The 21,870-nt window shown below is 46.5% G+C and overlaps 1 protein-coding gene across 1 annotated transcript; it reads left to right on the plus strand.

Moving 5' to 3' along the window:
- The first annotated feature begins 1,581 nt into the window (after positions 1 to 1,581).
- On the plus strand, positions 1,582 to 21,722 carry SLC28A2 (solute carrier family 28 member 2). The gene is made up of 18 exons (XM_032233122.1): positions 1,582 to 1,599; positions 2,108 to 2,194; positions 2,273 to 2,346; positions 3,191 to 3,291; positions 4,425 to 4,614; positions 5,627 to 5,768; positions 7,091 to 7,204; positions 8,245 to 8,322; positions 9,302 to 9,382; positions 11,170 to 11,250; positions 11,843 to 11,968; positions 13,182 to 13,312; positions 14,431 to 14,599; positions 16,202 to 16,399; positions 17,430 to 17,511; positions 17,751 to 17,849; positions 19,612 to 19,726; positions 21,599 to 21,722. Exons 1-18 carry the CDS (start codon positions 1,582 to 1,584, stop codon positions 21,720 to 21,722), a joined length of 2,010 nt encoding a protein of 669 aa, XP_032089013.1.
- Positions 21,723 to 21,870: the final 148 nt, after the last annotated feature.

Raw genomic sequence — 21,870 nt, forward strand, 5'->3', positions numbered from 1 at the left:
ACGCTACCTGGAGTACAAGGAACTGTCCTTGCTGAGCACATGATCTAAAATTATGGGATTGTGGTGGTTTGGTGACCATAATTAAAATGAGGCCAGATCTGACTGCAATGGGGTATTGCCAAAATGGTGTTCCTAATAAATGACTGGATTTCTTTTGAAACTTGGCTCAAGGCTCATGAATTAATTAGGGCATTTTTTCGGAAACCTGACAGATGATTTACAGGGTTTTCTGTTTTTTAAGGAGATCCAGGCATTGCAAGGACTACTGGGATTCCACTTTATTGTTATAGCTTATAATAATTAGAACCTCGAAACCCTGCCAAAGTCTACTTCTATTCCTTCTTCTATCAAATAAAATCAAGGCAGGGTTATTTTTCTTTTCTTTTTCTTGCTTTCCATTTTTCCAACACTGAACGAGCTTTTCTTTTCCCTCAACTGCTCCTGCGTACCGAGGTGATCTTGGAAAGAAAAAATCAAGGGGATTTTTGCATTTCTCTACAAGGGTTACACCGAAGGCTCTGCTCAAAAGATGAAGAAGCTATAGAGAGTGAAAAGGCTGACATCCATTCTAGCCCTTCTCTGCTCCTGACCCTAACTTGGATGCGTCGTTGGCATTTAATCCTAGGTAGCCTTTTCTGCTTCTACCTGTTCTGTGTTTAAGGAGTAGGGTCCCTTTGCAGTCTAAAACCAGGTGTGTTTCATATCTGAAGGACATCAAGAGGACCTCAGGAGGACTAAGAAGCCTCCAGCAAGCCCTCCTGCAGATTCTTTCTGCAATCTGCTATGTCCTCATCACCCCATTCCTTGGAAAATGGATTTTGACTTTGATTGCATTGGAATCTTTCTTCTCAGTTCCCAAGGGGAGAAAATGAAGTTCTTCCTGGAAATAGGTAGGTAGAAATAGTGGGATGCTGAAAGATAATAAAACTCTCAGATGGGTGGGAATGGGGAGGAGAGTAGGATTTTTTTAATGGGCTAACAAATCTATCTCCAGATCTTTGGACTATGCAGCTAAGTAAGTTAATTGATTACTGATTTATGATCCGGTCTTAAGGGTAAGTAGTAACTAAAGGACTTCTTCTTGGTTCTGAGGGAAGAGACTGATTTCACTGGGATTTATTTACCATGGGTAGGATTACTGTCGGGAAGAGAACGAGACCCACTAAAGAGGGATTAAGGAACAACTGTTTCCCCTAGGCGAAGGAGCCAGATAGCAAAAACTGTGGGGCCAGCTTGTGACCTCCTGCACTTGTGAAAGGAAATACAGTGGAAAGAATCACAGTGCATGTTTTCGGTTGAGAAGGAGAGCGGCACACTGTGATAGCAAAGGTGTAACCAATACACTATCCGATACACTCAATTGAAACAGGTAGGGTCAGGTAATTGATTAACCCATCGGATGTGTAGCCCCTACAGATGTTTGTGGCCCATGGATAGAAGCGCTCTGCCTGGAACTAGAATTATAGGATTGAAGTGCTGGAGGGAGGGAGGGAGGGAAGGACAGGCTGGTCTGACAGTAGGAAGATGTTCTGGGGACCTTCTTATTTATTTATTTAGTTTGCCAAACCTGTACGAGATAACATGTATAAGTATAAACACGTAAATGAACACAGGAAATGGGTATGAATAAATGGGGACTACAGAGACGATAGGCACGCTGGTGCGCTTATGCACGCCCCCCCTTTTTTTCCCCCCAGTTCAAAAGTTTTATTTTCTTTTAAAACAAACATTTCATCATTCCTCAATCAGTAAGACATCGGAGTACAATTTTTTTTGTGTGTCAAAATAGTTCTAGTTTACCACCAAATTCTTGTCTAGCCTAATGTATACCCCTCCCTCCCTCCCAATGTGCAGGACAGAGCCTTTTTTAGTTGAAAATAAATACTTGGCAAGCTGACAATGGATCTTGTCTTCCAGAACAGGCCAAGGTGGAGGTAGCAGTTTCAGAACCCCAAGACAATCGACAAAGTCAAGATTTCACCGAAAAACAATCATAAGGGCTTGGCAAACCCAACATTTGAGGCTATGGTAAGTTTTTCTTCCTCTTCTTAGCTTTGTCCTTCATACTTTCCCTAAAGTTGGTGAATGGGGTCTGTGTTTTTGGCAGGAATCAGAGAGAAATGGAATGGGGGAAGTCAAGATTTCACCTAAAAACAGTCATAAGGGCTTGGAAAACCCAACATTTGAGCTTATGGTAAGTTTTTCTTCTCCTCCTTAGCTTTGTCCTTCACACTTTCTGCAAAGATGCTAATGGTGTCTGTGTTTTTGGCAGGAATCAGAGACAAATGGAAAGGAAGCACCATCTCTTGAGGAAGAAAATCCTGTCCAGGACAGTCATTTTGGGAGGTACTAAATATGGACTACCAAGGAAATGTGTTGTTTCAGCTGGAGAATCAACTGTTGTTTAAAACTAGTAGATCCCCAGATGTTCCCCTTCTTAGATGTTTTGTGTGAGCCCCTGTAGATTGGCAGCCTCAATCTGAGCTCCCAGTTTGTCTTTTCATCCCAACTTGTGCAAGGAAGGAAGAATAATTACCTCTCAGAAATGCCACAGAAATATGATAGCTCCTTTGGATATTGCTTGATATTATTGCTATCGTTTGTATGCTGCTCCATTTCCAGAAACTCAGAGCTGTTTACTGTACTAATGTAGTGAGATTTTTAGAAAAGAAGAATGAAGTCATGGGATTAATCAAGGTGATGTGGTCCCTTATGGAAAAAGAGCCTGATTTTACTCATCCTTGAAGGTCTTTGGGGAAAGATCTTCAAGGATGAGTATCAGATCGTTAGTATTTCTTATATTATTATTACAACACTCTGATGCTAAGGAGTTAGTCGTTCTACTCTCCCTCCCCACCTGAAAAGAACTCTGTTCCAACTGCCACTCGGATGTGGGCGTGGCCAATGCGCAACTCATCCAGCTGGGAGTTTAGACATTCTATTCCCCCTCCCAACCTGAAAAATGCTCTGATGCTAAGACTGAAGAAGAGAAGGGGATAAGATAGGAGAGGAGAGGCTTACTTTTCAAGCTATAAGTGTCAATTTATCAACCCCGATCACCAAGTTTCGTAGCAGCGCACGGGTATCCAGCTAGTCTAATCATAAATATCCAAAATGGGGCTCCACAAAATGATGTATAGGATCCCTTCCAGATGTTCTGTAACATTGATTTTCTTGACGTCCCTTTCAGCAGGCTCAAGAATGTGACCCGGCCTTTCTCTAAAGCAAAGAGATTCTGCAAGGCTCATCGTAAATTATTCCACCAGGTATTCTTAGGCATCTTAATCGCAGGTAAGTCTTTCACTCTCCGGGCCACAAGTGGTGACCACAGGACCCAGGGCAGTTGCAACTGTTATAAGTACATGTCAGTTGCCAAGTGCCTGGATTTTGATGGCATGACCGTGAAGATCCCACCATGGCTGTAAGTGCAAGAATCGCTTGTAAGTCCCTTTTTTTCCAGTGGCGTCATAATTTTGAATGGGTCACTAAATAAATGGTCATAAAGAGGGGACTCCCAGTATTTCAGCCAGTGCTGGAACTTCTGCCCCAAACCTTTGTGAATGGCACTAATCTAAATGAACTGTATGGATCAGCTGTGCCTAATTTGCGGTGGTTTCTGAAGACTTGAGACCTTGGCTGTTCAATGCTTTGAGGTCTTGATGTTCAATGCCTTGAGCCTTGGTGGCACAGTGGCCGTCCCCAGTGTTTAGAATGCAGCATTGCAGGCTAACTCTGCTGACTGCCAGCAGTTCAATCCTGACTGGCTCAAGGTTGACTCAGCCTTCCATCTTCCCGAGGTGGGTAAAATGAGGACCCAAATTGTTGGGGGGCAAGAGGCTGACTCTGTAAGATCACTCAGAGAGGCCTGTAAAGCACTGGGAAACAGCATATAAATCTATGGGCTATTACTAGTCAGTCCTTCCTTTCTTCCTTCCTTCCTTCCTTCCTTCCTTCCTTCCTTCCTTCTTCACTTACTCACTCCCTCACTCCCCTTCCCAGTGTTTAGAATGCAGTATTGCAAGCTAATTCTGCTGACTGCCAATTGCCAGCAGTTTGAATCTCACCAGGCTCAAGGTTGACTCAGCCTTCCATCCTTCCGAGGTGGGTAAAATGAGGACCCGGATTGTTGGGGGCAAGAGGCTGACACTGTAAGACCACTTAAGAGAGATTCCCTTCCTTCCTTCCTTCCTTCCTTCCTTCCTTCCTTCTCAGTGGTTAGAATGCAGTATTGCAGGCTAACTCTGCCCACTGCCAGCAGTTCGATCCTGACTGGCTCAAGGTTGATTTAGCCTTCCATCCTTCCGTGGTCTGTCAAATGAGGACCCAGATTGTTGGGGGCAAGAGGCTGACTTTGCAAACAGCTTAGAGAGGGCTGTAAAACACTGTGAAGTGGTATATATGTGGCATTGCTATTCTCATTTTAGGCTACCTGGCCTACTTCATTGCTGCTTGTTACCTGGACTACCAGCGAGCTTTGGCCCTGATCGTTTTGACAAGCCTGGCTGTTGCTTTCCTTGCATATAGCTTAGTCAAAAAATATTTGGGAGCCAAGATTATCCAGATGTTGAGCCCCTGCAGCAAATGCTGTCAGAAGGCCTGGCGGTGGCTGAAATGGTAAGGCTGTACAGATCAGTTTTATGGACAGGATTTTTTCAAGAAACCATGGTGAGCCAATCTTCATTTTGCTTCTTTAAATACTAGAGCATTTCTAGAGCACCCGGAGCATTTCTAGAGCATTTCCAGAGCATTTCTATAGCATTTCCAGAGAATCTCTAGAGCATTTCTAAAGCATCTCTAGAGCATCTCTAGAGAATCTCTAGAGAATTTCTAGAGAATTTCTAGAGCATTGAGCTGATGGTTGGATTGGATGACCCTAAGGGTGAGCTTGCATCTTATAACTCCATGAACATGGAGGAATAAATACAATGCAATGCAATGCAGAACACAACACAACACAACACAACACAACACAATGAAAGACGTAATATAAGTGATGGAACATAAAGATAATACAACTGATTTTTTTTTTAAAAGGCTAAAAAAAAATTTGGATTCTGCCCTAGGATCCTTAGCCAGGCAAGTAACATATAAATATTCTAGCACAGAATCAGTGGTGGGATTCAGCCAGTTCACACCTATTGGGGAGAACCGGTTGTTAACTTTCTAAGCAGTTGGGAGAACCGGTTGTTGGAAGAAATTTCATTTTGTTTTTTTCCACTTTACAGGGCTAATCCTGTAAGGAAGGCAGGAAGGAAACTTTCTGGTGTTGTTTCTAGCCTAATCTTTATTGCCCTGCTTACAGAAACTGCCTCTCCGGTTAACCCTTATTACCATTGTAACAGCGCCCATCGGCATGCCTACCTAGCTGGTCGTTAGGACAGAGAACCGGTTGTTAAATTACTTGAATCCCCCCCACTGCACAGAATGTAAATACCAACATTGCGGAAAGTAAGAGGGGATAAATTAAGTATTGCAATAAGGACTTTTCTTATATCTTTTGCCCCCACTCCCCATTGTTTTCCCCCACAGGCTTATCAAGAATGTATATTTAATAAAGTGGCTTATGGTGGATGTATGTTTAATCGCACCAAGTACATATTATTCTGCTTCCCCTGTAATTTTCTAGGATTTTGTGCGCCCTTCTTCTCATTGCTTTGATCACATGGCTGGTTCTGGACGTGTCCCAAAGGAAGGAGCAGCTGATTTCATTGGGTGGCTACTGTGTGCTGGTCGTCTTGTTATTTCTCGTCTCCAAGCATCACATGGCTGTAAGCACCATCATTTCTGGTTTTTTTTAGTTTAGCACCTTAAGTCTAACCAAGATTCAATATAACAGGCTTCGTCTTTTGGTACTGCTTTTCATTCACTCAACCTCCAGTCGCACTTCTCAGAGCAGTCCAGTGGTGAGATTCAAATAATTTAACAACCGGTTCTCTGCCCTAATGACCATCTGGGTAGGCGGGGTTCGGTGGTCATGTGACTGGGTGGGCATGGCCAACTCAAGGTCACTCAGGTTGATGGGCACTTCACTTTAGCTGTTACAATGGAATAAGGGTTAACCAGAGAGGCAGTTTCTGTAAGGAGGGCAATAAAGATTAGGCTAGAAACAACACCAGAATGTTTCCTTCCTGCCTTCCTTACAGGATTAGTGGAAAAAAACAAAAGGAGATTTCTTCCAACAACCGGTTCTCTGAACTACTTAGAAAGTTAACAACCGGTTCTCCCAAATAGATGCGAACTGGCTGAATCCCACCACTGGAGCAGTCTATAAATTCTCCATGATGTTGGCTTAGGGCAGTGGTGAAATTCAATTTTTTTTACTACCAGTGCTGTGTACATGGCTTGGTGGGTGTGGTGCGGCTTGGTGGGTGTGGTAGGGGAAGGATACTGCAAAATCTCCATTCCCACCTCACTCTGAGGCCAGCCAGAGGTGGCATTTGCCTATTCTCTAAACAACTCAAAATTTCTGCTACCGGTTCTCCAAACTACTCAAAACATCTGCTACCGGTTCTCCAGAACCTGTCAGAACCTGCTGGATTTCACCCCTGGCTTAGGGAGAAGTCACTTGTTCATTGAAGACAGCCAATTGTTCCTCCAATACAAGTGATGTCAAGGTGGCCACACCAGAGGTGGTATTCAGCCAGTTTTGACCAGTTCTGAAGAATCAGCAGTGGAAATTTTGAGCAGTTTGGAGAACCCGCAAATAGGCTGGCCCCGCCCCTGTTCCTTCCTAGCCTCCCAGCTGATCTTCTTTTGTTGCCCTGAACAGGAGAATGGAGCTGGAAAGCAAGTTAGTGGGATGGGGAGAGAATGGGGATTTTGCAGTAACCTTCCCCCAGGAGTGGGCAGGGAATGGCGACTTTGCAGTATCCTTCCCCTGCCACGCCCACAAAGCCACACCACGCCCACAAAGCCACACTCACAGAACCGGTAGTAAAAAAAATTGAATCTGACCACTGGGCCATGCCCACCTTGGCTACGGCCACCTGCCCCCCCCCCCAAGGCCCATACAACCCTGATGCGCCCATGAATGAAATTGAGTTTGACACCCTTGGTCTAGAAGATGTTCACAAAATGTCCTGGGTTGCAGGTATCCTGGAGAGCTGTGTCGTGGGGTCTTGGTCTACAATTTATCCTTGGAATCTTCATCATCCGAACTGAACCTGGATTTCAGGCTTTCCAATGGCTGGGCAATCAGATTCAGGTATGAGTAGAATAATGTTTGAAGATGTTACGTGATACCCCTTGTTCCTCCGGCACAAAATCTCTCCTTACAAGTCACATGTACACTAGCTTCAGTTCCGAAAGATCCTATTGGAGCCATTAGTCAAATCAACTCTTTGATTTGACCCAAGACAATGCCCAGCATATGACAGTGAGATCTAGTGGGGTAGGAGAAGACTTAGACAGGTTCTCAAGCAGCAACGATTTTGAGTGATTATCGTGATTGTCATTGAATTCGTACTCACGCTTCTGTAGATCAAAAGGCTGCTAAAATGATCAGGGATCCTTCGTGTTGAATCACAGGTGTGCCATATTTTTTTTAAAAAATGAACATGACTCTAATTCCAAATGTTTATTTATTTATTTAGTTTGCCAAACATGTACGAGATAACATGTAGAAGTATAAACACGGACACGAACACAGGAAATGGGTATGAATAAATGGGGACAGTAGGACAGGGACGGTAGACACGCTGGTGCGCTTATGCACGCCCCCTTTACGGACCTCTTAGGAATGGGGTGAGGTCCACGGTAGACAGTTTGAGGTTGAAGCTGTGGGGGTTTGAGGACGTAACAACGGAGTCAGGTAGAGCATTCCAGGCGTTGACCACTCTGTGGCTGAAGTCGTATTTTCTGCAATCGAGTTTGGAGCGGTTTACCTTGAGTTTGTATCGATCGTTTGCCCCGTGTATTATTGCGGTTGAAGCTGAAGTAGCCATTGACAGGTAGGACATTGTAGCAGACAATTTTGTGTACTATGCTTAGGTCAGACTTTATCGGTGTAGTTCTGGATTGTCCAAGCCCAAAATTTCAAGCCTGATGGCATAAGGGATTCTGTTGTGAGCAGAGGAGTGGAGGACTCTTCTCGTGAAATACCTCTGGAGTCGCTCAATCGTATTAATGTCCGATATACAGTGTGGATTCCAGGCAGACGAGCTGTATTCGAGGATTGGTCTGGCAAAGGTTTTGTATGCCCTTGTTTGCAGTACAATGTACCTTCTAATATTGTTCCCCTTACAGGCATTCCTCAACTATACCACAGCTGGATCCGGTTTTGTCTTTGGGGAGAAACTGATTCAAGAAAGTTTTGCTTTTCAGGTGAACGTAGATAAACCTATTCTCCCTCTCCTCCTCTTCCTGGCCCCCATTTTCTCTTGAAGGTCTTAAAAAATGGCTTCACAGCTGCCTCACCCAGGTCTTTGGTTCTTCAGTAAATGTGTTTCTATTTTTCCATTTTCATTTCGTACAGTCACATGTATACTGTGCATAACCGGGGCCATATAACATTAAACAATAAACACAGCCATTCCTCTTGTCAACAATACCCCCCAAAATACAAACCCAATGTACCACTTCAACCCTCCATACACCCTTTCTTTCGCCCCCCTTCAACTTTCCTTCCCTCCAACATTCCCCTCTACCCTACTTCCCCTCCCCCTCTACCACTCCTCTCTCCCAGTACACTCCCTCCCTTCCTTCTTACCCTCCCTCCCGTCCTCTCTCCCACCCTCTCTACCCCTCTTTCTTCTATCCCTGTACTCCTCCCTTCGGTGTATTTCTACTATCTATTAATATATTCAGCTTGTCCTATTTTTACAGTGAAATTAAAGAGCAACAGTATACAAGTGCAATCGTGTTACTATAAAATCTAACACATACTATATATCCCCCCTCCCCCCTCCCCCCTAACACCCCACAGGTCTTTGGTTCTTTATGCTTGGGTGAAGGATGAAGTGGGAAGCCTTGGCTGGTCCATTCTGTGTCCTTGCCTCTATTCACTGCTGTCTGCTTCTGTCAACTAGGGAGTAACATCATACTCAAAGCTCCTCTAAACTGGATGAACACCTGGTCTGTTCAGGGAACCCCGTGTTTTACTAGGAGCCTAGGCTTTTCCTAGGCTTCAAACTCCACAAGAACCATATGACTTCTGTATACGAGGGTGTGGTGATGCTTTCCTCCAATTATCCTTCATTATTAATCATATTGGTTAGGGTTGGTGGGAGCTATCATTCAGCAACATCTGGAAAGCTGCAGATGCCCTGTGCTAAAGATGCATACTGTTCTCTTCTGTCTCCAGGCCCTGCCTATTGTTATCTTCTTCAGTTGTGTGATGTCCATCCTCTACTACTTGGGAGTCATGCAGTTTATAATCCTGAAGGTAACGCTGAGTTTTAGGATTCCAAGAGTAAGCTTATAATTTTCCTAATAGAGCTAAAACAGTATAAGAGCCGAGGTGGCGCAGTGGTTAGAGTGCAGCACTGCAGGCTACTTCAGCTGACTGCAGTTCTGCAGTTCGGCTCTTCAGATCTCACCGGCTCAAGGTTGACTCAGCCTTCCATCCTTCCGAGGTGGGTAAAATGAGGACCCAGATTGTTGGGGGCAATATGCTGACTCTATAAACTGCTTAGAGAGGGCTGAAAGCCCTATGAAGCGGTATATAAGTCTAACTGCTATTGCTATTGCTATTGCTATTGCTATATAGATCATACACATATACCATACAGTACATCTGGTCATAAGGCTAGATGTAGGGCCTTAGTCCATGGCCAAGAAACATTATAAGGTACCCAAAGAGAGTAATATTAATTCTTCCGCTATTAGAAAGTACTAATACAGTGTTTCTCAACCTTGGGGACTTTAAGTCCTGTGGACTTCAACTCCCAGAATTCCCCAGCCAGCTATGCTATGCTGGCTGGGGGATTCTGGGAGTTGAGGTCCACAGGACTTAAAGTCCCCAAGGTTGAGAAACACTGTACTAATAGAAAGGAACATGGTGGCCCAGCGACTAAGGCGCTGAGATTGTTGACGAGAAAGGTCAGCAGTTTGGTGGTTCGAATCCCTAGCATCATGTAACGGAGTGAGGTCCCGTTACTTATCCCAGCTTCTGCCAACCTAGCAGTTCAAAAGCATGTAAAAATGCAAGTAGAAAAACAGGAACCACCTTTGGTGGGAAGGTAATAGGGTTCCGTGCGCCCTCGGCATTTAGTCATGCAGGCCACATCACCACGGAGAGGTCTTGGGACAGCACTGGCTCCGGTTTAGAAATGGAGATGAGCACCGCCCCCCTAGAGTTGGGAATGACTAGCATATATGTGCGAGGGGAAACTTTACCTTTAATAGAAAGGACACAACATGATAATTTACAAGGAAAGGGGTATGATGAAGTAGACAGTGCAAAACAATGGGGGTATCAGAGATTGAAAGAGGGAGAGAGAGAGGGGGGGAGAGAGGGGAGAGAGAGAGAGAGAGAGAGAGAGAGAGAGAGAGAGAGAGAGAGAGAGAGAGAGAGATGGATGGAAGATGCTCCCTCAAAATGAACATCAGGGAGTCTTTGTGGATGAGAAGAGAGCACCACAAGATGTGGACAGCACAGGAGGCGGGGTTAATTCCATTAACTGTGACATCTGTCCTGGCTGTGGACTTCATTGCAAGTAGACCCCACTGCTCCATCTAGGTCACAGTCGAGATCAACCTTCTGGAAAAAGCTCTTCTGGAAGAACCTTCAGTCCTACTAAGATGTATCAGAGTTTGGACAAAAGGCTTTCTGGAACACAAAGCATATGCTTGTCATTGAGCTATGGCCCCAACAGCTAAGGATGTGTCATTGCTGCAAGATTGGCCAATGAATCAGCAAGAGATTAATATAGCAGTAGACTTATATACCGCTTCATAGGCCTTTCAGGCCTCTCTAAGCGGTTTACAGAGAGTTAGCATATTGCCCCCAACAATCTGGGTCCTCATTTTACCCACCTCGGAAGGATGGAAGGCTGAGTCAACCCTGAGCCGGTGAGATTTGAACCGCTGACCTGCTGATCTAGCAGTAGCCTGCAGTGCTGCATTTAACCACTGCGCCACCTTGGCTTTTTTAAGTCGAGGATATTCTGGACAATGACCCATAAGCTGCCAGTGTCCTCCAAATCACACTCTCCAACCTTCTTCCAACAGTTGTCCTGGCTTCTGCAAATTACAATGGGCACAGCGGCCACTGAATCTCTGAGCGTGGTGGGGAATGTATTTGTGGGGATGGTAAGTGGTACGTAATCTTGACTTCCCCCATGAATGCCCATCAATGGTCCTCTCAACCTTCTCTCTAAACAAGAGAGGGAACAGACTTCCATTCTTTCTGTTTTTCATTTTCCAAAGCTATTTTGTTTCTGCATTTGAGAAAAGTCTCTTTTCTCCCCCGACAATTTGCTGGGAAAAGGGACACATACTTTTGATTTGAAAATACATACATGCATCTTTCTCCACATGCATCTTTGCCTTTTTCTTCGATATAAGCTTTCTTCCTTTTATTCTGCTTTTCTACATTTAAAGAAATGCAGATTTTAGAAGTAGCTAATGTTTGGATTATATTTTGGTTCTGAAGTGCAAAACGAGGTAAGTTTGCATTCAAGCGAATTTCTCTTTCATTTTTTGAAGTGTGAAACCATCACAAAATTGGATGCTGTCTTTCTCATAGTTTATTCCAGAACTGAGTATTTTATTCTCCTGGGCTGTGTGTTTAAGCAGAACATTGAATCAGGCTATCTGCTCATTGTTTCTGAGTAACAGAATTCTGAGTTATATTTCTGGGGTCTTGGTTAACCTCTATTTGATTTTATCTTTTGTCCTCCAGACCGAAGCACCCTTGCTCATCCGTCCCTACCTGGGGGACATGACACGTTCAGAAATCCATGCTGTGATGACCGGTGGCTTTGCTACCATTGCTGGTAGTGTGATGGGCGCATACATTTCATTTGGGGTGAGTGATCAAATACAATATCCATTCAGACTCGTATCTGACTCTTGGCGATTCTATGGGCCAGGTCCAGGGGTGGGTTTCTCGCCCCATTCCAACCGGTTCGGTTGGAATGGGGCCGGCGGCGTCCTCGTGCATGTGCACGGTGCATGCATGCGTACTAGCATCTGTGCGATGCTCCAGCTGCTCCTGGAGGATCGCGCAGGCGCTGTATGCATCCTGCGCATGCGTGGAAGCGCAGAACTTGTCAAAACCGGGTAAGGACCGTGGGCGGGCGGGCGCGCCCTTCGCCGTTCCCGGAAGTTACTTACTTCCGGGTTCACTGACCAACCAGTTCGCAGGGACCGCCGCGAACCGGTTGAAACCCACCCCTGGCCAGGTCTCTCCACATCTTCTGATCTTGCGCTACTTCTTTAAGTTGCTCTATGGTCTGGGTGGTGCTAGCTTTGATGGTGGGGGTGAGTTTACCGTACAAAAAAATAAATATCTACAGCTGAGTCTGTACAAGAGGAGGAAATTCTTGTACAGCAGCATTTACTGTTGCACAAATGATATGGAATTATCGTATGTATCATAGCAGATCATACACACGTTCACGTTTTCGGAACCAGGCTATTTGACTGCCTACACGTACAATATTGGGACATTCTTTAGGTCCTTCCTAACTGTAGACCTTGGGGTGAACTTCATTTAATCGGATGTTTAGAAAAGGCATTTGATCAGGTGAAGTGGGAACTAAATGAACATCCAGAGGACATGAGTTGATATGAACTAATTTTGACAAGGCCAATCTATTTAGACTATTACTGTAGCACAGTTTAAATCTGGATCTTATTTTATCTTTAATTATAGATTAAAGACCTTTGGTCTGAGTTGTTTTTTTATCGGGTGAAGGGGAAATTGTGGTAAAAGGCCATCTCGTGATGTGTGATTTGGTATTATCAGTATCATATTCTAATAAACTACGTGGGCAAAATGTCTTGTATTTCCCAATAAGCTAATCACCTTTTCATTAGAACTGATAGGAACAGCGAGTGTATAATTATTCCACAGAAAAGAATAATTACATCATTTTTTTAAAATTGCAAATTGGAAACTTTTAAATTACTGTTTGGAAAAGGAAAGAATTCGAAAAAATTAGGAGAGTTAAGCGCCTTGGATTAAAGAACACGGCATTTGTCGACTCTCCTGTGGCAATTTGTGGTTCTTCTTGCAGATTGATGCCTCGTCTCTCATCGCAGCCTCAGTAATGGCAGCACCTTGTGCTTTAGCTATGGCCAAACTTGTCTATCCAGAAGTGGAACAGTCCAAATTCCGAAGCCACGAAGGCATCACAATTGCCTGCGGGTGAGAGCGGCTAAAATCCACGAGGTTCCTATGGCTTGTACAGGGATCTGGGTAGCAGGTTCCGAGGAAAAGGTGGAGAGAGAAAAGAGGAGAAGACCAATGTGTCAAGCACAGCTGGGTGGGGAGAAGATTGGAGAGGTACAAAGAGAAGAAGGTGTGGCCCCAGCTTCCCAGATGTTTTTACCTGGCTTGGCAGGAGGACTATGATCTAGGTCCCATCAATTAAAGAATGTCATCTAGCAGGATCTCTCTGTCACAGGGGCTGACTTTTGAAACTCCACAGCCTCTGAGTGGGATTAGATTGGCCCTGACTCTGCTTAGGACGTTTTTTTCAGCATGCATCTCAGTTGTCTAGGAAGGTATGAATGGCAAACAAATTTAAGAAGGAGGGAGAGAGGGAGGAATCAGATCAGAGGTGGGTTCCTACCAGTCCGCACCTATTCGGTAGAACTGGTTCGTCAAATCTACCGAACCGGTTAGAAGAGGTTCCACCAGTGGACCCGGAAAGCAGGCCACACCTACAGAAGAGGTTCCAAACTTTTTTGAAACCCACCACTGGTTCTTGGAGATGATTATTCTACACTATCATGCTCCTATTTATAAAACTCAGTGCCTCTGTGAAAGGTAAGGATGACTACTGCGTTTGTGGCACAATCAGAACATTGCGTGTGTTGAAGTTGTTTTAACGCAAACCAAAGATGCCTTTTAAAAAACAAGTTGACATCATATTCTTATGCATGCCAGGGCTGTGGGTGAGGTAATTTAAGGTGGTTCTGACAAGGGTCGTCGGCATCTTCATATCCGGTCACATGGGCGGCAAGCCACTCCCATCCCGTCACATCGGTGGCAAGCCACTCCCATAAAGGAGGCCACACCCACAGAGTAGGTTCGAAAATTTTTTGAAACCCACCACTGAAACAGAGAGTGGGAAGGGAGGGAGAGAGGCAAAAAGGAAGGAAGAGGGAGGGAGGAAAGGAGGAAGGAAGGAAGGAAGGAAGGATGGATGGAAGGAAGGAAGGAAGGAAGGAAGGAAGGAAGGAAGGAAGGAAGGAAGGAAGGAAGGAAGGAATGTTCAGGACCATCTCGCCATTTCCTTCTCTCTTTGTACATTCCCGCAGGGAGGAAAAGAATATTCTGGAAGCTGCTGGTAATGGTGCCTCTGCCGCTGTGGGACTGGTGGCCAACATTGCAGCCAATCTCATTGCCTTCCTGGCTGTGCTGGCATTCATCGACGCTGCCCTCAGTTGGCTAGGCGGCATGGTTGGGTTGCCCCAACTCTCCTTCCAGGTATCTACCACAAGACCCCCCCAAGTTGATTATGGCAGGATAATGAAAATATCAAGAGGAATGAGATGTGATATGCCCAGCCTGACTAGAACCATCTCTGGTGGGAGAAAGCCACCTTGTGTCTTCTACTTGTTCTGGGTTTCTACAATCCATTGCTATTTGAGCGTGCTCCCTAGTAATGTTGGAATTGAAGTTCAAATCTTTTAACAAGTATCAAATTAACCCTGATTTAAGGTAGGTACTAGGCCCCGTTTCCAACCATCATTTGTTTCAGCAACTAGTCCCAAGAAGAGAATGCAGAAGCTGTGTCCCACACTCACAAGGTACACATCCCAATCTTGTGGTGTCTAATGGTCGAAACCTATTGCATTATGCAACACAGAGGTGGGTTCCTACCAGTACGCACCTATTCGGTAGAACCGGTTCGTCAAATCTACCGAACCAGTTAGAAGAGGTTCCACCAGTGGACCCGGAAAGCAGGCCACACCTACAGAAGAGGTTCCAAATAATTTTGAAACCCACCACTGACACACACACACAAACACACACACTCACACAGAGAGAGAAAGAGAAAGAGAAAGAAAGAAAGAAATAAAAAAATAAAAAAGAAAGAAAAAGCAAGAGAGATGAAAGAAAAAAAGGAAAAAGGGACAGAGAGACAAAAGGGAGGAAAGAGAGAGAGAGAGAGAGAAAACACATGGCCGGCAAGCCACTCCCACAAAGGAGGCCACACCCACAGAGTAGGTTTGAAAATTTTTTGAAACCCACCACTGATGCAACACCAATATATCAAGTAGATCTTTGTCAAATTTAGAAAAGAGGGGGTACTCAGGAGCAGAAGGAGATTGTGGTCCACTGGCGGCCAGCAGAGCTGGCAGCAGAGTCAGACAGTGGGGAGGTTGGGGAGGAACAAGGGCCAGTTCTGGAGTCTGGGGAAGGCTCGGACGAGGGCTCTGCGTTGGAGGCAGAGAGGGAGCCAAGGCCATCTGGGAGTTATGTGCTGTCTCCGGAGCCGGACATCAGTAAGGCAGAGGGACAGGGGGAGCCTGTTCCCAGTGTGTGTGAATGCACAGAGCTGCCAGAAGGTAAGAACAGTTAAGACAAAAGGGGCAACTCGGGAGTAAGGCTTGGAGATGATTGGCCCCTCTCATAAGACATAAAAGAGGAGCAAACAGATACGAGCCTTTAGAGGAAGCAACTTTGTTTGTTCTGGTCGGTTTAAACTCCGAAGCTCCGTTTTGACTCTGTGCTCTGCTTGCAAAACTAATTGGCAATTAGGTTTCTGGCAGCGTTTCAAGGGCGATAAAGGTGGGTGCTTATCAGCCATATCCTGAAAGACTGTGACAGACTTCCGTCGGACTCTTCACTGGCAGTGAATCATTACGGGCTGTGAGTGACCATAATTCACAGCCGTTGAAATAAAAAGGGGTTTGGGGACTAAGCGTGTGTCCCAGGAGGCCTAGGTCAGAACATCGGGCCAATGGACATGTGCAGATGCCAGCCATGGACTGAGTGTCAAAAGATGGCAAGAGACCAACCACGAGGAGTTAGCCAACCACTTTACTTACAATGCTCCTAAAAGAATTGTCTTCTGGCTTTCAGCTGATCTGCTCCTACGTCCTGATGCCTTTAGCCTTCTTGTTAGGGGTGAGCTGGGAAGAGGCTTCCCGGGCTGCTGAGATGCTGGGAGTCAAGTTCTTCTTAAATGAATTTGTGGCCTACCAGCAATTGTCGGTCTACAAACAGAATCGTCTGATGGGTCGGCCCGAGTGGGATGGTCCTCAAAAGCAGTGGATTTCGGTAAGTACCCTGGTCCTAAGCCACTGCTCCTTCTCCTCCAAGCCCACCTACCCTGCCCTCTTCTTGATTTGGTGGGAGCAATCTCAGAAACAAACTCATGGACGTCCTGATTGGCATGTGGTTACAAGAGGTTCAATGGATGTTTCTTCTTAAGACCCAATGCTTTTCAACCTTGGCAACTTTTCAGAAGCCTGGATTTCAACTTCCCCATGCCGGCTGGGGAATTCTGGGAGTTGAAGTCCACACATCCTAAAGTTGCGGAATGGGGACAACTCGCCACAACCAACTTGCCACGGCCAACTCGACATGTAATATCTTTGATACTAGTGGGACTCTTGTCCTGCAGCACGTTGTCCCACCGCAAGTTGGCCATGGCGAGTTGGCCATGTTGAATGGTCATAGACCCCTAAAGTTGACTATCCTTGCTTGAGTATCCAACAGCAAGTGCTGAGCAGGGAAAACTGGAATATGCCAACTGGAAGAGGAATGGGTGGGGAATTTATTCTTTATCACAACACTGATTATATTCTCTCTCTCCCCCCCACTCTCTCCTTTTCTCTCCCCTCTCTCTTTCCCTCTCCTCCTCTCTCTGTCTCCCCCCTCTCCTTCTCTCTCTGTCTCTCTCTGTGTGTCTTTCTCTGTCTCTCTGTCTCTCTCTCCCACTCTCTCCTTCTCTCTCTCCTCCACCTCCCTTCCTCTCTCCCTCTCTCTGTTTCTCTCTTCACCGTTCCTTCTCTTTCTGTCTATCTCTCTCTCTATCTGACTCTCTCTCTCCCTCTCTCTCCTCTCTCTCTCCCTCTCTCCTTCTCTTTCTGTCTATCTCTCTCTCTATCTGACTTTCTCTCTCCCTCTCTCTCCTCTCTCTCTCCCTCTCTCCTTCTCTTTCTGTCTCTCTATCTCGTCTCTCTCTTTCTCCCTCTCTCCTTCTCTCTCCCTCCCTCCCCACTCTCTCCCTCCCTCTCTCCCTCTCTCTCCTTCTCTCTCTCCCTCTCCCCCCTCTCTTCCTCTCTCTCTCTCTCTCCTTCCTTAGCCCAGAGCTGAAACCATTATAACCTTTGCTCTATGTGGATTTGCCAACCTAAGCGCTATTGGGATCATGCTGGGCGGCTTGAGTAAGTCAACAAACCAGTGGGGAGCATGAAGACTTCATGGCGGGAGGAAAAAGACTCTTTTTGCTGACAGGGGCGGGGAAGGAACAGTCTGCCCCATAGCTACGTCCTCTGTGGCTTAAGCATCCCAACCTCTCCTTCCAAAGGCTTGGTTATTCTCAGTTAGCAAAAGTGGCCCTGAGGTGAGCAATTTCAAAGTGTAGATATCCACATCTTCCATCTGCTTTTCTTTTAACATGAAGCTCCGATGGCACCGCAACGCAAGAGTGAATTTTCCAGCGTCGTCCTGCGAGCCTTGCTCACCGGAGCCTGCGTCTCCCTCATCAATGCATGCATTGCAGGTACTGCCTGCGGGAGGAGGATGGGGGAAACAGGGTGAAAAGTGAAACAGCTACAGATGAGCCCCAAATTTTGTATTGCTAAGTGAAACATGTGTGAAGTGAGTTTCTCCCCATTTTCCCGCCTTTCTTTGACGCTGCAGTTGTCAAGCGAGTAACACGGTTGTTAAGTGAACCTGGCTTCCCTTTTGACTTTGCTTGTCAGAAGGTCGCAAAAGGAGATCACACGTGACCACTCTGCCGGTTCAGACCGATTCACCCAAACCGGTAGCGGAAATCACTGATGGCCCCAACCACCCGTCCCGGCTCTATGGCATCCGATTTAGGTCCTCTTTTTTTAGCGAAAGTGCATGCACAGATGCACAAACTCACAGGTAGGGAAAGTGACTGGTAAGAAACGGACGTGGTAGCTCAGTGGCTAAGATGCTGAGCTTGTCAATCAGAAAGGTTGACGGTTTGGCAGTTGGAATCCCTAGCGCCTCGTAACGGAGTGAGCTCCCGTGACTTGTCCCAGCTTCTGCCAACCTAGCAGTCCGAAAGCAGGTAAAAAATGCAAGTAGAAAAATAGGGACCACCTTTGGTGGGAAGGTAACGGCATTCCATGCACCTTCGGCGTTGAGTCATGCCGGCCACATGACCACGGAGGCATCTTCGGACAGCGTTGGCTCTTTGGCTTAGAAACGGAGATGAGCACTGGCCCCTAGAGTCAGGAACGACTAGCACAGATGTGCAAGGGGAACTTTTACCTTTACCTTAGGAAAGGTAAGTGAATACCAGCCCTGCATGTGACCCCTGGGATGCTGCAACCGTCACAAATAGGAGTCAGTTGACAAGCGGCTGAATTTTGATCATGTGATCATGGGGATAGTGCAGCGGTCATGTGAAAAACAGCCACAAGTTACCTTTTTCTCAGTGCTGTTGTAACTTTGAACAGTCATTAAATAAGTTGAGAACTACCTGTAGAGGGTTCTTATGTTCTCTCTGCACAAGCTTGTTTTTTTTTCTGCGCACAGTTTTCTTTGCAACAATACAGGCCAGTGGGTTTGGACCAGGGATGGGTTCCTGCTGCCATTACTGCCAGTTCAATGCCCAAAATTTTGTGCACATGCACGCTCACTTCCATCGCGCGTACGCCAAATGTGCACTCTGCACGCCTGCGCATTTGCACTTAAAACGGTCTGCGCATGTGCACAACATTTAAAAAGGGGGGAAATTATGTCTTTTTTTTCAATGAAGATTGTTCTACGCATGTGCAGAACAGAAAATCAAGTTGGTGCCGCCGAGGATAGAACTGGTACAGTTACGTGTCCACCAGGGGTGGGTTTCAGGCGGTTCACGGCAGTCCCCGCGAACCGGTTGGTCGGCGAACCCGGAAGTAAGTAACTTCCGGGAACGCCGAAGGATCCACCCGCCTGCCTGCGTTTCTTACCCGGTTTTGACGAGTTCTGCGCTTCCATGCATGCGCAGGACGCATACAGCGCCTACGCGATCCTTCAGGAGCAGCTGGAGCATCGCACAGGCGCTAGTACGCATGCGTGCACTGCGCCCGTGCACGAGGACGCCGCCAGCCCCGTTCCAACCGAACCGGTTGGAACGGGGCGAGAAACCCACCCCTGGTGTCCACTGGACTGTTAATACCTATTCGGCCAGACCACACCGTACCGGTAGAAACCCACCTCTGGTTTGGACCCACCAGTTGGTGACTTCCTTCCTCTTTAAGCAAAGGTGTGGCTTCTCTCACGAGCTCTGAATTTCCTACCCACAGGAATCCTTTATGTGCCCAGAGAAGTGCCCGCCTGTTTAGACTTCTTCAACACCACCACCGCCATCAACTCTACCAGCTACGCCCTGCATGAATGCTGCAAAGATTTGTTCAGCAGGTGAGATCTTGCATGTGTGGCGCTTGTGTGAAATACGCGGGGAAAGGAAGCGAGCCCCCCAAGCCCTGATTCATTGCTGTTGTGTATGTGGTTCCCATTTCCTTAAAAATATATATTTTTTAAAATGACCATGAGATGGCACCCTTTTGCCTTGGGAAAAAATGACAGCAAATCGATACTCAACTTTGTAGCGGCTTGAACGGTTCGGCATCTCTATGGCCGGTCACAGTGGTGGGATTCAGCCGGTTTGCACCTATTCGGGAGAACCGGTTGGCAACTTTCTAAGTAGTTCAGAGAACCGGTTGTTGGAAGAAATCTTCTTTTGTTTTTTCCTACTTTACAGGACTAATCCTGTAAGGAAGGCAGGATGGAAACATTCTGGTGCTGTTTCTAGCCTAATCTTTATTGCCCTGATTACAGAAACTGCCTCTCTGGTTAACCCTTATTACATTGTAATAGCTAAGGCGAAGCAGCGCCCATCAATATGAGTGACATTGAGTTGGCCACACCCAAACAGTCACATGACCACTGAGCCCCACCTACGCAGTTGGTCATTAAGGCAGAGAACCGGTTGTTAAATTATTTGAATCCCACCACTGGCCGGTCATTTAATTTCCAGAAAGAAATACTGCAAATCTATCAAGTGCTGAACAGATTTCCACTTCACATTTGTTGCTTTAAAAAAGAGAGAGACATGATCTCCACAACAGGTTCTCCTATTCTCTAGGTAAAGGTTTCCCTTGCACATATGTGCTAGTCGTTCCTGACTCTTGGGGGTGGTGCTCATCTCCATTTCAAAGCCGAAGAGCCAGCATTGCCAAAGACGTCTCCATGGTCATGTGGTCAGCATGACTAAATGCCAAAGGCGCACGGAACGCTGTTCCCTTCCCACCAAAGGTGGCTCCTATTTTTCTACTTGCATTTTTTACGTGCTTTTGAACTGCTAGGTTGGCAGAAGCTGGGACAAGTCACGGGAGCTCACTCCATTAGGCGGCGCTAGGGATTCGAACCGCCAAACTGCCAACCTTGGGATCGACAAGCTCAGCATCTTAGCCACTGAGCCACCGCATCCCTCTTTCTCTATGCCAGCATTATTCATGCAAAATTTGAGGCTAGAGAACCACATTTTGGAGAACACAGAGAGTCCTGGTGCCCCAGTGGCTAGAATGCAATATTGCTGGCTAATTGTGCCCGCAGTGAGGAGTTCGATTCTTACCAGCTGAAGGTTGACTCAGCCTTCCAGCCTTCCGAGGTCAATAAACTGAGGACCCAGATTGTTGGGGAAACCACTCAGAGAGAGCTATGCAGAGCAGCCCCCCCCCAACCTCAATGAAGTGGTTTGGTTTACATCATATTACAAGTTTACATCATATTCTTATGCATGCCAGTGCTGTGTGTGAGGTAATTTAAGGTGGTTCTGACAAGTGTCGTCGGCATCTTCATATCCGGTCACATGGGCGGCAAGCCATTCCCATCCAGTCACATGGGCGGCAAGCCACTCCCACAAAGGAGGCCACACCCACAGAGTAGGTTCGAACAATTTTTGAAACCCACCACTGCTGCTCAGGCTCCAGAGGCTTTCCTGAAGCCTAGGGACAGTGAAAAAGGCCTCCGCTGGCCCTCTGGAGGCCCTTCAAAGGCCAAAAATCAGCTGGCTGGTGCACCCATGCGCGCTGCAGCCGACCTGGGACCTGTGCCATAGGTTCACCATCACGGCCTTAGAGGACCCCAACATGAGTGACATTGAGCTGGCCACGCCCCGACTGGCCATGCCACCCTTCCCCCCCCGCCCCCAAGGTCAAACACAACCCTGATGCATCTCTCAACGAAATCGATTTTGACAGCCCTGCTCTTCTCTTTTCTTTTCCACAGTTCCTTACCTGGTTCCGATGGATTCCTATCCTTTGGTGGCATTTGGGAGACTCTCCCTGCCGACACAACGCAGGCCTATCTCTGGAAATGCTGCGGTCATTATAACGCCACCATATGTCCCTAGCCTTAACTGGGGAAGAACGAGATGGTGGAGCAGAAGACAAGCAATTCAATGGATACGTAGAAGATGAAGGAAGGAAGAGCGGGGTGGGCAGTTGAATAAGTTCACAGGATTGTGCAAGAAAGAGAGGAGGGGAAAAGAGCCAGGAGCC

This window comes from Thamnophis elegans, chromosome 16 (genome assembly GCF_009769535.1).
Source record: "Thamnophis elegans isolate rThaEle1 chromosome 16, rThaEle1.pri, whole genome shotgun sequence".
Classification (NCBI taxonomy): Eukaryota; Metazoa; Chordata; class Lepidosauria; order Squamata; family Colubridae; genus Thamnophis; species Thamnophis elegans.